Source organism: Mustelus asterias, unplaced genomic scaffold, assembly GCF_964213995.1.
Source record: "Mustelus asterias unplaced genomic scaffold, sMusAst1.hap1.1 HAP1_SCAFFOLD_4573, whole genome shotgun sequence".
In the NCBI taxonomy this organism is placed as follows: domain Eukaryota; kingdom Metazoa; phylum Chordata; class Chondrichthyes; order Carcharhiniformes; family Triakidae; genus Mustelus; species Mustelus asterias.
Window position 1 is genome coordinate 1 of NW_027594516.1, and position 15,000 is coordinate 15,000.

Sequence of the window (15,000 nt, forward strand, 5' to 3'; positions counted from 1 at the left end):
TGAGTGTGTGTGTGTGTCTGTGTGTGTGTGTCTGTGTGTGTGTGTGTATCCGTGTGTGCGTCCGTGTGTGCGTCCGTGTGTGCGTCCGTGTGTGTGTGTGTGTGTCCGTGAGTGAGTGTGTGTCCATGTGTGTGTGTGTCGGTGTGTGTGTGTGTCCGTGAGCGAGTGAATGAGTGAGTGAGTGTGTCCGTGTGTGTGTGTGTCCGTGTGTGTGTCCATGTCTGTGTGTGTGTCTTGTCTGTGTGTGTGTCCGGTGTCTATGTGTGTGTCTGTGTGTGTGTGTCCGTGTCTGTGTGTCTTTGTGTGTGTGTCCGTGTGTGTCCCTCAGGGACTCTCTACAACATCTGGACACCCCCGGACCCCCACAGCCCGGCTGTGTCCCTCAGGGACCCTCTCCAGTCTCCCTCCTTTCTTACCGCAACGATGGGGAAGAACATTCCCACCAGGAAGTTGGAGGTCCAGTTGGAACAGCCGGCTACGGCCACAGCAGCCGGCCGGGGACCTTGGCTGAAGAGTTCGGCCACGATGAACCAGGGGATGGGACCTGGGCCAATCTCGAAGAACGCCACAAATCCGAAGATAGCCACGATGCTCAGATAACTGAGGGACGAAATTGACTCCTGGAGGACAAGAAGACACACTGTCAAACCGGGGTCACTGGGTCAGGCCGCAGGGTCAAGGTCAGACTGCGGGGTCACCGGGGTCAGACCGCAGGGTCACCGGGGACAGGGTCAGACCGTGAGGTCACCGGGGTCAGGGTCAGACCGTGAGGTCACCGGGGACAGGGTCAGACCGCAGGGTCACCGGGGACAGGGTCAGACCGCAGGGTCATCGGGGTCAGGGTCAGACCGTGAGGTCACCGGGGTCAGAGTCAGACCGCAGGGTCATCGGGGTCAGGGTCAGACCGTGAGGTCACCGGGGTCAGGGTCAGACCGCAGGGTCACCGGGGGCAGAGTCAGACCGTGAGGTCACCGGGGTCAGAGTCAGACCGCAGGGTCATCGGGGTCAGGGTCAGACCGCAGGGTCACCGGGGTCAGGGTCAGACCGCAGGGTCATCGGGGTCAGAGTCAGACCGCAGGGTCACCGGGGTCAGGGTCAGACCGTGAGGTCACCGGGGTCAGAGTCAGACCGTGAGGTCACCGGGGGCAGAGTCAGACCGCAGGGTCATCGGGGTCAGAGTCAGACCGCAGGGTCACCGGGGTCAGGGTCAGACCGTGAGGTCACCGGGGTCAGAGTCAGACCGCAGGGTCACCGGGGGCAGAGTCAGACCGTGAGGTCACCGGGGTCAGAGTCAGACCGCAGGGTCATCGGGGTCAGAGTCAGACCGCAGGGTCATCGGGGTCAGGGTCAGACCGCAGGGTCACCGGGGTCAGGGTCAGACCGCAGGGTCATCGGGGTCAGGGTCAGACCGCAGGGTCATCGGGGTCAGGGTCAGACCGCAGGGTCATCGGGGTCAGGGTCAGACCGCAGGGTCATCGGGGTCAGGGTCAGACCGCAGGGTCATCGGGGTCAGGGTCAGACCGTGAGGTCACCGGGGTCAGAGTCAGACTGCAGGGTCATCGGGGTCAGAGTCAGACCGCAGGGTCATCGGGGTCAGGGTCAGACCGTGAGGTCACCGGGGGCAGAGTCAGACCGCAGGGTCACCGGGGTCAGGGTCAGACCGCAGGGTCATCGGGGTCAGGGTCAGACCGCAGGGTCACCGGGGTCAGGGTCAGACCGTGAGGTCACCGGGGTCAGAGTCAGACTGCAGGGTCATCGGGGTCAGAGTCAGACCGCAGGGTCATCGGGGTCAGGGTCAGACCGTGAGGTCACCGGGGTCAGGGTCAGACCGTGAGGTCACCGGGGTCAGGGTCAGACCGCAGGGTCACCGGGGTCAGGGTCAGACCGCAGGGTCATCGGGGTCAGGGTCAGACCGCAGGGTCATCGGGGTCAGGGTCAGACCGTGAGGTCACCGGGGGCAGAGTCAGACCGCAGGGTCACCGGGGTCAGGGTCAGACCGCAGGGTCACCGGGGTCAGGGTCAGACCGCAGGGTCATCGGGGTCAGGGTCAGACCGCAGGGTCACCGGGGTCAGGGTCAGACCGCAGGGTCATCGGGGTCAGGGTCAGACCGCAGGGTCATCGGGGTCAGGGTCAGACCGCAGGGTCATCGGGGTCAGGGTCAGACCGCAGGGTCACCGGGGTCAGGGTCAGACCGCAGGGTCACCGGGGTCAGGGTCAGACCGCAGGGTCATCGGGGTCAGGGTCAGACCGTGAGGTCACCGGGGTCAGGGTCAGACCGTGAGGTCACCGGGGGCAGAGTCAGACCGTGAGGTCATCGGGGTCAGAGACAGACCGTGAGGTCACCGGGGGCAGAGTCAGACCGCAGGGTCATCGGGGTCAGGGTCAGACCGCAGGGTCATCGGGGTCAGAGTCAGACCGTGAGGTCACCGGGGTCAGGGTCAGACCGCAGGGTCATCGGGGTCAGAGTCAGACCGCAGGGTCATCGGGGTCAGAGTCAGACCGTGAGGTCACCGGGGTCAGGGTCAGACCGTGGGGTCACCGGGGGCAGAGTCAGACCGCAGGGTCATCGGGGTCAGAGTCAGACCGTGAGGTCACCGGGGTCAGGGTCAGACCGCAGGGTCATCGGGGTCAGAGTCAGACCGCAGGGTCACCGGGGGCAGAGTCAGACCGCAGGGTCATCGGGGTCAGAGTCAGACCGTGAGGTCACCGGGGTCAGGGTCAGACCGCAGGGTCATCGGGGTCAGAGTCAGACCGCAGGGTCACCGGGGTCAGGGTCAGACCGCAGGGTCATCGGGGTCAGAGTCAGACCGCAGGGTCATCGGGGTCAGAGTCAGACCGCAGGGTCATCGGGGTCAGAGTCAGACCGTGAGGTCACCGGGGTCAGGGTCAGACCGTGAGGTCACCGGAGGCAGAGTCAGACCGCAGGGTCATCGGGGTCAGGGTCAGACCGCAGGGTCATCGGGGTCAGAGTCAGACCGCAGGGTCATCGGGGTCAGGGTCAGACCGTGAGGTCACCGGGGTCAGGGTCAGACCGCGGGGTCACCGGGGTCAGGGTCAGACCGCAGGGTCACCGGGGTCAGGGTCAGACCGTGAGGTCACCGGGGTCAGGGTCAGACCGTGAGGTCACCGGGGTCAGGGTCAGACCGCGGGGTCACCGGGGTCAGGGTCAGACCGCAGGGTCACCGGGGTCAGGGTCAGACCGTGAGGTCACCGGGGTCAGGGTCAGACCGTGAGGTCACCGGAGGCAGAGTCAGACCGCAGGGTCATCGGGGTCAGGGTCAGACCGCAGGGTCATCGGGGTCAGAGTCAGACCGCAGGGTCACCGGGGTCAGAGTCAGACCGCAGGGTCATCGGGGTCAGAGTCAGACCGCAGGGTCACCGGGGGCAGAGTCAGACCGCAGGGTCATCGGGGTCAGGGTCAGACCGTGAGGTCACCGGGGTCAGAGTCAGACCGCAGGGTCACCGGGGGCAGAGTCAGACCGTGAGGTCACCGGGGTCAGAGTCAGACCGCAGGGTCACCGGGGGCAGAGTCAGACCGCAGGGTCACCGGGGGCAAAGTCAGACCGTGGGGTCACCGGGGTCAGGGTCAGACCGTGGGGTCATCGGGGTCAGGGTCAGACTGCGGGGTTACTGGGGCCGAGGTCAGACCGCAGTGTCACCGGGGACAGGGTCAGACCGCAGGGCCACCAGGTTCAGGGTCAGACCACAGGGTCACCGGGGTCAGGGTTCGAGGGTCAGACCGCAGGGTCACCAGGGTCAGGGTTCGAGGGTCAGAGTGAGGGGTCAGGGTTCGAGGGTGAGCCACTGGGGTCAGGGTTCGAGGGTCAATGTCACGGATCACACTCTTATGAGGATAGGCTGAGGGAGCTCGGTCTTTTCTCCTTGGAGAGACGTAGGATGAGAGGAGACCTAATAGAGGTGTCTAAGATGTTGAGAGGAATAGATCGGGTGGACTCTCAGAGGCTTTTTCCCAGGGTGGAAATGTCTGCTACGAGAGGACACAGGTTTAAGGTGCTGGGGGGTAGGTACAGGGGAAATGTTAGGGGAAAGTTTTTCACACAGAGGGTGGTGGGCGAGTGGAATCGGCTGCCGTCAGTGGAGGCAAACTCAATAGGGTCTTTTAAGAGACTCCTGAATGAGTACATGGGACTTAATAGGATGGAGGGTTATAGGTAGGCCTAAAAGGTAGGGATGTGTTCGGCACAACTTGTGGGGTCGAAGGGCCTGTTTGTGCTGTAGTTTTTCTATGTTTCTATCAGGGTTCAAGGGTCAGAGTGAAGGGTCAGGGTTCGAGGGTCAGACACCGGGGTCTGGGTTCGAGGGGCAGGCGATGGGGTCAGAGTTTGAGGGTCAGGGTTCGTGGGTCAGACTGAGAGGTCAGGGTTCGAGGGTCAGACACCGGGGTCAGGGTTCGAAAGTCAGGCACGGGGTCAGCGTTCGAGGGTCAGGCTGAGAGGTCAAGGTTCGAGGGTCAGGCAACAGTTTAAGGTTTGAGGATCAGGCACTGGGGTCAGGGTTTGAGGGTCAGACACCAGGGTCAGCATTCGAGGATCAGAGTGAGGGGTCAAGGTTCAAGGATCAGAGTGAGGGGTCAGGTTCAATCACTGGGGTCAGGGTTCAAGGGTCAGACACCGGGAAAGGGTGTCTGTCTGTCTGTCTCTCTCTGTCTCCGTCTCTCTCTCCGTCTCTCTCTGTCTCCCTCTCTCTGTCTCCCTCTCTCTGTCTCCCTCTCTCTGTCTGTCTCTCTCTGTCTGTCTCTCTCTGTCTGTCTCTCTCTCTCTCTCTGTCCCTCTCACTCTCTGTCTCTCTCTGTCTGTCTCTCTCACTCTCTGTACCCCTCTCTCTCTCTCTCTGTCTCTCTCTGTCTGTCTCTCTCTGTCTGTCTCTCTCTCTCTCTGTGTCTCTCTCTGTCTGTGTCTCTCTCTGTCTGTGTCTCTCTCTGTCTCTCTGTCGCTCTCTCTCTGTCGCTCTCTCTGTCTCTCTCTCTCTCTGTCTCTGTCTCTCTCTGTCGCTCTCTCTCTGTCGCTCTCTCTCTGTCTCTTTCTCTGTCTCTGTCTCTGTCTCTCTGTCTCTCTGTCCCTCTCTCTCTCTCTCTGTCTCTCTCTGTCGCTCTCCCTCTGTCGCTCTCCCTCTGTCGCTCTCTCTCTGTCTCTCTCTCTCTGTCTCTCTCTCTCTGTCTCTCTCTCTCTCTGTCCCTCTCTCTCTGTCTCTCTCTGTCTCTCTCTGTCGCTCTCTCTCTGTCGCTCTCTCTCTGTCTCTCTCTCTCTCTGTCTCTCTCTCTCTCTGTCTCTCTCTCTGTCCCTCTCTCTCTCGCTCTCTGTCTCTCTCTGTCGCTCTCTCTCTGTCGCTCTCTCTCTGTCTCTCTCTCTGTCTCTCTGTCCCCCTCTCTCTCTCTCTCTGTCTCTCACCGATAGTGCTTGTGCGATGGTCATCATTAAGGCGCAGAAGGCCATTCCTCCCAGACCAACCAGGTGAAGTGTTCGGCGTCCAACCCGTTCAACCAGGAAGAGCTGAGGAGGGAGAGAAGAATCCGTTAAATATTCTGGAACATTCCAGAGACAGAGGAGAGAGAGAGGCACAGAGACGAAGAGACACAGAGGCTCAGAGACACAGAGACACAGAGACACAGAGACTCAGAGTCACAGAGACACAGAGACTCAGAGACACAGAGACTCAGAGACTCAGAGACACAGAGACAGAGAGACACAGAGACTCAGAGACACAGAGACACAGAGACACAGAGACTCAGAGACACAGAGACTCAGAGTCGCAGAGTCACAGAGACACAGAGACTCAGAGTCGCAGAGTCACAGAGACACAGAGACTCAGAGACTCAGAGACACAGAGACAGAGAGACACAGAGACTCAGAGTCGCAGAGTCACAGAGACACAGAGACGTAGAGACTCAGAGTCACAGAGACACAGAGTCACAGAGACACAGAGACTCAGAGACACAGAGACACCGAGACTCAGAGTCACAGAGACACAGTCACAGAGACTCAGAGACTCAGAGACACAGAGACTCAGAGACTCAGAGACACAGAGTCACAGAGACTCAGAGACACAGAGACTCAGAGACACAGAGACTCAGAGACACAGAGACACCGAGACTCAGAGTCACAGAGACACAGTCACAGAGACTCAGAGACTCAGAGACACAGAGTCACAAAGACTCAGAGACACAGAGACTCAGAGACACAGAGACTCAGAGACACAGAGACACAGAGACACAGAGACACAGAGACTCAGAGTCACAGTCACAGAGACTCAGAGACTCAGAGACACAGAGTCACAGAGACACAGAGACAGAGAGACACAGAGACTCAGAGACACAGAGACACAGAGACTCAGAGACACAGAGACTCAGAGTCGCAGAGTCACAGAGACACAGAGACGTAGAGACTCAGAGTCACAGAGACACAGAGACACCGAGACTCAGAGTCACAGAGACACAGTCACAGAGACTCAGAGACTCAGAGACACAGAGACTCAGAGACACAGAGACTCAGAGACACAGAGGCACAGAGACACAGAGACACAGAGACTCAGAGACACAGAGTCACAGAGACTCAGAGACACAGAGACTCAGAGACACAGAGACACCGAGACTCAGAGTCACAGAGACACAGTCACAGAGACTCAGAGACTCAGAGACACAGAGACTCAGAGACACAGAGGCACAGAGACACAGAGACACAGAGACACAGAGACTCAGAGACACAGAGTCACAGAGACTCAGAGACACAGAGGCACAGAGACACAGAGACACAGAGACTCAGAGTCACAGAGACACAGAGACTCAGAGACACAGAGACACAGAGACTCAGAGACACAGAGACTCAGAGACACAGAGACAGAGAGACTCAGAGACACAGAGACTCAGAGTCGCAGAGTCACAGAGACACAGAGACGTAGAGACTCAGAGTCACAGAGACACAGAGTCACAGAGACACAGAGACTCAGAGACACAGAGACACCGAGACTCAGAGTCACAGAGACACAGTCACAGAGACTCAGAGACTCAGAGACTCAGAGACTCAGAGTCACAGAGACTCAGAGACACAGTGACTCAGAGACACAGAGACTCAGAGACACCGAGACTCAGAGTCACAGAGACACAGTCACAGAGACTCAGAGACTCAGAGACACAGAGACTCAGAGACTCAGAGACACAGAGTCACAGAGACTCAGAGACACAGAGACTCAGAGACACAGAGACTCAGAGACACAGAGACACAGAGACACAGAGACACAGAGACTCAGAGTCACAGTCACAGAGACTCAGAGACTCAGAGACACAGAGTCACAGAGACACAGTCACAGAGACACAGAGACACAGAGTCACAGAGACACAGTCACAGAGACACAGAGACTCAGAGTCGCAGAGTCACAGAGACACAGAGACACCGAGACTCAGAGACTCAGAGACACAGAGTCACAGAGACTCAGAGACTCAGAGACACAGAGACTCAGAGACTCAGAGACACAGAGTCACAGAGACACAGAGACACAGAGACACAGAGACACAGAGTCACAGAGACACAGTCACAGAGACACAGAGACTCAGAGACTCAGAGACTCAGAGACACAGAGACTCCGAGACACAGAGTCACAGAGACTCAGAGACTCAGAGACACCGAGACTCCGAGACACAGAGACACAGAGACTCAGAGACACAGAGTCGCAGAGTCATAGAGACTCAGAGACTCCGAGACACAGAGACACAGAGACTCAGAGTCACAGAGACACAGAGACTCAGAGACACAGAGACGCAGAGTCACAGAGACTCAGAGACACAGAGACGCAGAGTCACAGAGACTCAGAGACACAGAGACTCAGAGACACAGAGACAGAGAGACTCAGAGACACAGAGACTCAGAGACTCAGAGACACAGAGACAGAGAGTCTCAGAGACACAGAGACACAGAGACACAGAGACTCAGAGACACAGTCACAGAGACACAGAGACACAGAGTCACAGAGACACAGTCACAGAGACACAGAGACTCAGAGTCGCAGAGTCACAGAGACACAGAGACTCAGAGACTCAGAGACACAGAGTCACAGAGACTCAGAGACACAGAGACTCAGAGACACAGAGACTCAGAGACACAGAGACACCGAGACTCAGAGTCACAGAGACACAGTCACAGAGACTCAGAGACTCAGAGACACAGAGTCACAAAGACTCAGAGACACAGAGACTCAGAGACACAGAGACTCAGAGACACAGAGACACAGAGACACAGAGACACAGAGACTCAGAGTCACAGTCACAGAGACTCAGAGACTCAGAGACACAGAGTCACAGAGACACAGAGACAGAGAGACACAGAGACTCAGAGACACAGAGACACAGAGACTCAGAGACACAGAGACTCAGAGTCGCAGAGTCACAGAGACACAGAGACGTAGAGACTCAGAGTCACAGAGACACAGAGACACCGAGACTCAGAGTCACAGAGACACAGTCACAGAGACTCAGAGACTCAGAGACACAGAGACTCAGAGACACAGAGACTCAGAGACACAGAGGCACAGAGACACAGAGACACAGAGACTCAGAGACACAGAGTCACAGAGACTCAGAGACACAGAGACTCAGAGACACAGAGACACCGAGACTCAGAGTCACAGAGACACAGTCACAGAGACTCAGAGACTCAGAGACACAGAGACTCAGAGACACAGAGGCACAGAGACACAGAGACACAGAGACACAGAGACTCAGAGACACAGAGTCACAGAGACTCAGAGACACAGAGGCACAGAGACACAGAGACACAGAGACTCAGAGTCACAGAGACACAGAGACTCAGAGACACAGAGACACAGAGACTCAGAGACACAGAGACTCAGAGACACAGAGACAGAGAGACTCAGAGACACAGAGACTCAGAGTCGCAGAGTCACAGAGACACAGAGACGTAGAGACTCAGAGTCACAGAGACACAGAGTCACAGAGACACAGAGACTCAGAGACACAGAGACACCGAGACTCAGAGTCACAGAGACACAGTCACAGAGACTCAGAGACTCAGAGACTCAGAGACTCAGAGTCACAGAGACTCAGAGACACAGTGACTCAGAGACACAGAGACTCAGAGACACCGAGACTCAGAGTCACAGAGACACAGTCACAGAGACTCAGAGACTCAGAGACACAGAGACTCAGAGACTCAGAGACACAGAGTCACAGAGACTCAGAGACACAGAGACTCAGAGACACAGAGACTCAGAGACACAGAGACACAGAGACACAGAGACACAGAGACTCAGAGTCACAGTCACAGAGACTCAGAGACTCAGAGACACAGAGTCACAGAGACACAGTCACAGAGACACAGAGACACAGAGTCACAGAGACACAGTCACAGAGACACAGAGACTCAGAGTCGCAGAGTCACAGAGACACAGAGACACCGAGACTCAGAGACTCAGAGACACAGAGTCACAGAGACTCAGAGACTCAGAGACACAGAGACTCAGAGACTCAGAGACACAGAGTCACAGAGACACAGAGACACAGAGACACAGAGACACAGAGTCACAGAGACACAGTCACAGAGACACAGAGACTCAGAGACTCAGAGACTCAGAGACACAGAGACTCCGAGACACAGAGTCACAGAGACTCAGAGACTCAGAGACACCGAGACTCCGAGACACAGAGACACAGAGACTCAGAGACACAGAGTCGCAGAGTCATAGAGACTCAGAGACTCCGAGACACAGAGACACAGAGACTCAGAGTCACAGAGACTCAGAGACACAGAGACGCAGAGTCACAGAGACTCAGAGACACAGAGACGCAGAGTCACAGAGACTCAGAGACACAGAGACTCAGAGACACAGAGACAGAGAGACTCAGAGACACAGAGACTCAGAGACTCAGAGACACAGAGACAGAGAGTCTCAGAGACACAGAGACACAGAGACACAGAGACTCAGAGACACAGTCACAGAGACACAGAGACACAGAGTCACAGAGACACAGTCACAGAGACACAGAGACTCAGAGTCGCAGAGTCACAGAGACACAGAGACTCAGAGACTCAGAGACTCAGAGACACAGAGACTCAGAGTCACAGAGACTCAGAGACTCAGAGACTCAGAGACACAGAGACACAGAGACACAGAGACTCAGAGTCACAGAGACACAGAGACACAGAGACTCAGAGACACAGAGACACAGAGACTCAGATACACAGGGACTCAGAGACACAGAGACACAGAGACACAGAGACACAGAGTCACAGAGACTCAGAGACACAGAGACACAGAGACACAGAGACTCAGAGACACAGAGACACAGAGTCACAGAGACACAGAGACACAGAGACTCAGAGACACAGAGACACAGAGACACAGAGTCACAGAGACTCAGAGACACCGAGACTCCGAGACACAGAGTCACAGAGACTGAGACACACAGACACAGAGACACAGAGACTCAGAGACACAGAGTCACAGAGACTCAGAGACTCAGAGACACCGAGACTCAGAGACACCGAGACACAGAGACACCGAGACACAGAGACTCAGAGACACAGAGACTCAGAGTCGCAGAGTCACAGAGACACTGAGACACAGAGGCTCAGAGACACAGAGACACAGTCACAGAGACTCAGAGACACAGAGACTCAGAGACACAGAGACACAGAGACACAGAGACTCAGAGTCGCAGAGTCACAGAGTCACAGAGACACAGAGACGCAGACACAGAGACACAGAGACACCGAGACTCAGAGTCACAGAGACACAGAGACACAGAGACACAGTCACAGAGACTCAGAGACACAGAGACTCAGAGACACAGAGTCACAGAGACACAGAGACGCAGAGACACAGAGACACCGAGACTCAGAGTCGCAGAGTCGCAGAGTCACAGAGACACAGAGACACAGAGACACCGAGACTCAGAGTCACAGAGACACAGAGACACAGAGACACAGTCACAGAGACTCAGAGACACAGAGTCACAGAGACTCAGAGACACAGAGACTCAGAGACACAGAGACTCAGAGACACAGAGACTCAGAGACACAGAGACACAGAGACGCGGAGACTCAGAGACACAGAGACGTAGAGACACAGAGACTCAGAGACACAGAGACACGGAGACTCAGACTCAGAGACACAGAGTCACAGAGACTCAGAGACACAGAGACACAGAGTCACAGAGACTCAGAGACACAGAGACACAGAGACACAGAGTCACGGAGACACAGACTCAGAGACACAGAGTCACAGAGACTCAGAGAAACAGAGACACAGAGACTCAGAGTCGCAGAGTCACAGAGACACAGACACAGAGACACAGAGTCACAGGGACACAGGGACACAGAGACACGGTGTCTCAGAGCCTCAGAGACACAGAGACTCAGAGACACAGAGACACGGAGACGCGGAGACTCAGAGACACAGAGACGTAGAGACACAGAGACACAGAGACACAGAGACACAGACACACAGAGACACGGAGACACGGAGTCACAGAGAGAGTGGGGGAGAGTTGAGGTGTGAACCTCTTACCGAGACCACAGTAAAAGCCGTGTTAACCACGCCAGCCCCGATGGTGGCGTAGATCGGCCGGGCCACTCCCGCCTTGGTGAAAATATCGGTCGAATAATAAAAAACCTGCCAGGAAGAGAGAGAACGCAGCGGTTAACCGAGGAGAGAGGTCACACAGGGGTTAATGTGGGTCACGCGGGGGTTAACTGAGGAAGGGGGTCACACAGGGGTTAACGTGGGTCACGCGGGGGTTAACCAAGGAGCGGGGTCTCGCAGGGGTTAATGTAGTTCACACAGGGGTTGACCGAGGAGAGGGTGACTTATGGGGGTTAACCGAGGAGGGGGGAGGGGTCTCACAGAGGAACGAGGGTCACGGGGGGGCCAACCGAGGGTCACGCGAAGGTATCGAACAGATGGGAGGGGGCAGAGGGGAGGGGGCCCCGAGCGGAAGGGAGGGGTCTCGGGGCAGAGGGAGGGGGTCTCGGGGCAGGGGAAGGGGGGATCCCGAGGGGAGGGGAGGGGGCAGAGGGGAGGGGGCCCCGAGTGGTGGGGAGGGGGTGGATGGGAGGGGGTGCCGAGCGGAGGGCAGTGGGTCTTGGGGCAGAGGTAGGGGGTCTCGGGGCAGAGGTAGGGGGTCTCGGGGCAGAGGTAGGGGGTCTCGGGGCAGAGGTAGGGGGTCTCGGGGCAGGGGAAGGGGGGTCCCGAGGGGAGGGGAGGGGGCAGAGGGGAGGGGGCCCCGAGTGGTGGGGAGAGGGTGGATGGGAGGGGGTGCCGAGCGGAGGGCTGTGGGTCTTGGGGCAGAGGTAGGGGGTCTCGGGGCACAGGTAGGGGGTCTCGGGGCAGAGGGAGGGGGTCTCGGGGCAGAGGGAGGGGGTCTCGGGGCAGAGGGAGGGGGTCTCGGGGCAGAAGGAGGGGGTCTCGGGGCAGAAGGAGGGGGTCTCGGGGCAGAGGGAGGGGGTCTCGGGGCAGAGGGAGGGGGTCTCGGGGCAGAGGGCAGTGGGTCTCGGGGCAGAGGGAGGGGCTCTCGGGGCAGAGGGAGGGGGTCTCGGGGCAGAAGGAGGGGGTCTCGGGGCAGAGGGAGGGGGTCTCGGGGCAGAAGGAGGGGGTCTCGGGGCAGAGGGAGGGGGTCTCGGGGCAGAGGGAGGGGGTCTCGGGGCAGAGGGAGGGGGTCTTGGGGCAGAGGGAGGGGGTCTCGGGGCAGAGGGAGGGGGTCTCGGGGCAGAGGGAGGGAGTCTCGGGGCAGAGGGAGGGAGTCTCGGGGCAGAGGGAGGGGGTCTCGGGGCAGAAGGAGGGGGTCTTGGGGCAGAGGGAGGGGGTCTCGGGGCAGAGGTAGGGGGTCTCGGGGCAGAGGGCAGTGGGTCTTGGGGCAGAGGTAGGGGTTCTCGGGGCAGAGGGAGGGAGTCTCGGGGCAGAAGGAGGGGGTCTCGGGGCAGAGGGAGGGGGTCTCGGGGCAGAGGGAGGGGGTCTCGGGGCAGAGGGAGGGTGTCTCGGGGCAGAGGGAGGGGGTCTCGGGGCGGAGGGGAGGGGTCCCGAGCAGAGGGGAGGGGTCTCGGGGCAGAGGGGAGGGGTCCTGAGCAGAGGGACGGGGTCCCGAGCAGAGGGACGGGGTCCCGAGCGGAGGGGAGGGGTCCCGAGCAGAGGGACGGGGTCCCGAGCGGAGGGGAGGGGTCCCGAGCAGAGGGACGGGGTCCCGAGCGGAGGGGAGGGGTCCCGAGCGGAGGGACGGGGTCCTGAGCGGAGGGGAGGGGTCCTGAGCAGAGGGACGGGGTCCCGAGCAGAGGGACGGGGTCCCGAGCGGAGGGGAGGGGTCCCGAGCAGAGGGACGGGGTCTCAGGGCAGAGGGAGGGGGTCTCAGGGCAGAGGGAGGGGGTCTCAGGGAAGAGGGAGGGGGTCTCGTGGCGGAGGGGAGGGGTCCCGAGCGGAGGGGAGGGGTCTCGGGGCAGAGGGGAGGGGTCCCGAGCAGAGGGACGGGGTCCCGAGCGGAGGGGAGGGGTCCCGAGCAGAGGGACGGGGTCCTGAGCGGAGGGGAGGGGTCCCGAGCAGAGGGACGGGGTCCTGAGCGGAGGGGAGGGGTCCTGAGCAGAGGGGAGGGGTCCTGAGCAGAGGGACGGGGTCCTGAGCGGAGGGGAGGGGAGGGGTCCCGAGCAGAGGGACGGGGTCCTGAGCGGAGGGGAGGGGAGGGGTCCTGAGCAGAGGGGAGGGGTCCCGAGCAGAGGGACGGGGTCCTGAGCGGAGGGGAGGGGAGGGGTCCCGAGCAGAGGGACGGGGTCTCGCTCCCCCCCTCATACTCACAGCGTTGATCCCGGACAGTTGCTGTGACAGATGGATCACCACGGATACGATCAGCGGCTGCCGGTAAACGGGCGAACGGAAAAGCTCCTTGATGGTGACCCGTTTCTCCAACAACATCTTCCGGCTTTCCTCCTTCATCTCCTGAATGTCGGCATCAACATCCGTCACCCCCCAGAGCTTCTGCAACACTGCGGAGAGAGAGGAGAGAGAGAGAGCGTTAAACCGGGGGAGAGGGAGAGGGAGAGAGAGAGAGAGAGCGTTAAACCGGGGGAGAGGGAGAGGGAGAGAGAGAGAGAGAGCGTTAAACCGGGGGAGAGGGAGAGGGAGAGAGAGAGAGAGAGCGTTAAACCGGGGGAGAGGGAGAGGGAGAGAGAGAGAGAGCGTTAAACCGGGAGAGAGGGAGAGGGAGAGTTAAACCGGGAGAGAGGGAGAGGGAGAGTTAAACCGGGAGAGAGGGAGAGAGAGAGAGAGTAAAACCGAGGGAGAGAGAGAGAGAGCGTTAAACCGGGAGAGAGGGAGAGGGAGAGAGAGAGAGAGAGCGTTAAACCGGGGGAGAGGGAGAGGGAGAGAGAGTAAAACCGAGGGAGAGAGAGAGAGAGCGTTAAACCGGGAGAGAGGGAGAGGGAGAGAGAGAGAGAGAGAGCGTTAAACCGGGGGAGAGGGAGAGGGAGAGAGAGTAAAACCGAGGGAGAGAGAGAGAGAGCGTTAAACCGGGGGAGAGGGAGAGGGAGAGAGAGTAAAACCGAGGGAGAGAGAGAGAGAGAGCGTTAAACCGGGGAGAGGGAGAGGGAGAGAGAGTAAAACCGAGGGAGAGAGAGAGGGAGAGTTAAACCGGGAGAGAGGGAGAGGGAGAGTTAAACCGGGAGAGAGGGAGAGGGAGAGTTAAACCGGGAGAGAGGGAGAGGGAGAGTTAAACCGGGAGAGAGGGAGAGAGAGAGTTAAACCGGGAGAGAGGGAGAGGGAGAGTTAAACCGGGAGAGAGGGAGAGAGAGAGTTAAACCGGGAGAGAGGGAGAGAGAGAGTTAAACCGGGAGAGAGGGAGAGGGAGAGTTAAACCGGGAGAGAGGGAGAGGGAGAGAGAGTAAAACCGAGGGAGAGAGAGAGAGAGCGTTAAACCGGGGGTGTGGGAGAGAGAGAGAGAGAGAGAGAGAGCGTTAAACCGGGAGAGAGGGAGAGAGAGTAAAACCGAGGGA

At 58.7% G+C, this 15,000-nt stretch overlaps 1 protein-coding gene across 1 annotated transcript; it reads right to left on the reverse strand.

Moving 5' to 3' along the window:
- Positions 1-416: 416 nt before the first annotated feature.
- On the reverse strand, positions 417-13,995 carry LOC144491151 (solute carrier family 2, facilitated glucose transporter member 1-like; the record flags this gene model as incomplete). Its single annotated transcript, XM_078208827.1, has 4 exons — positions 417-620; positions 5,410-5,511; positions 11,537-11,641; positions 13,808-13,995. Coding segments are annotated over 4 exons (599 nt in total), but the record flags the coding sequence as incomplete, so codon positions are not given.
- Between the last annotated feature and the right edge of the window lie 1,005 nt (positions 13,996-15,000).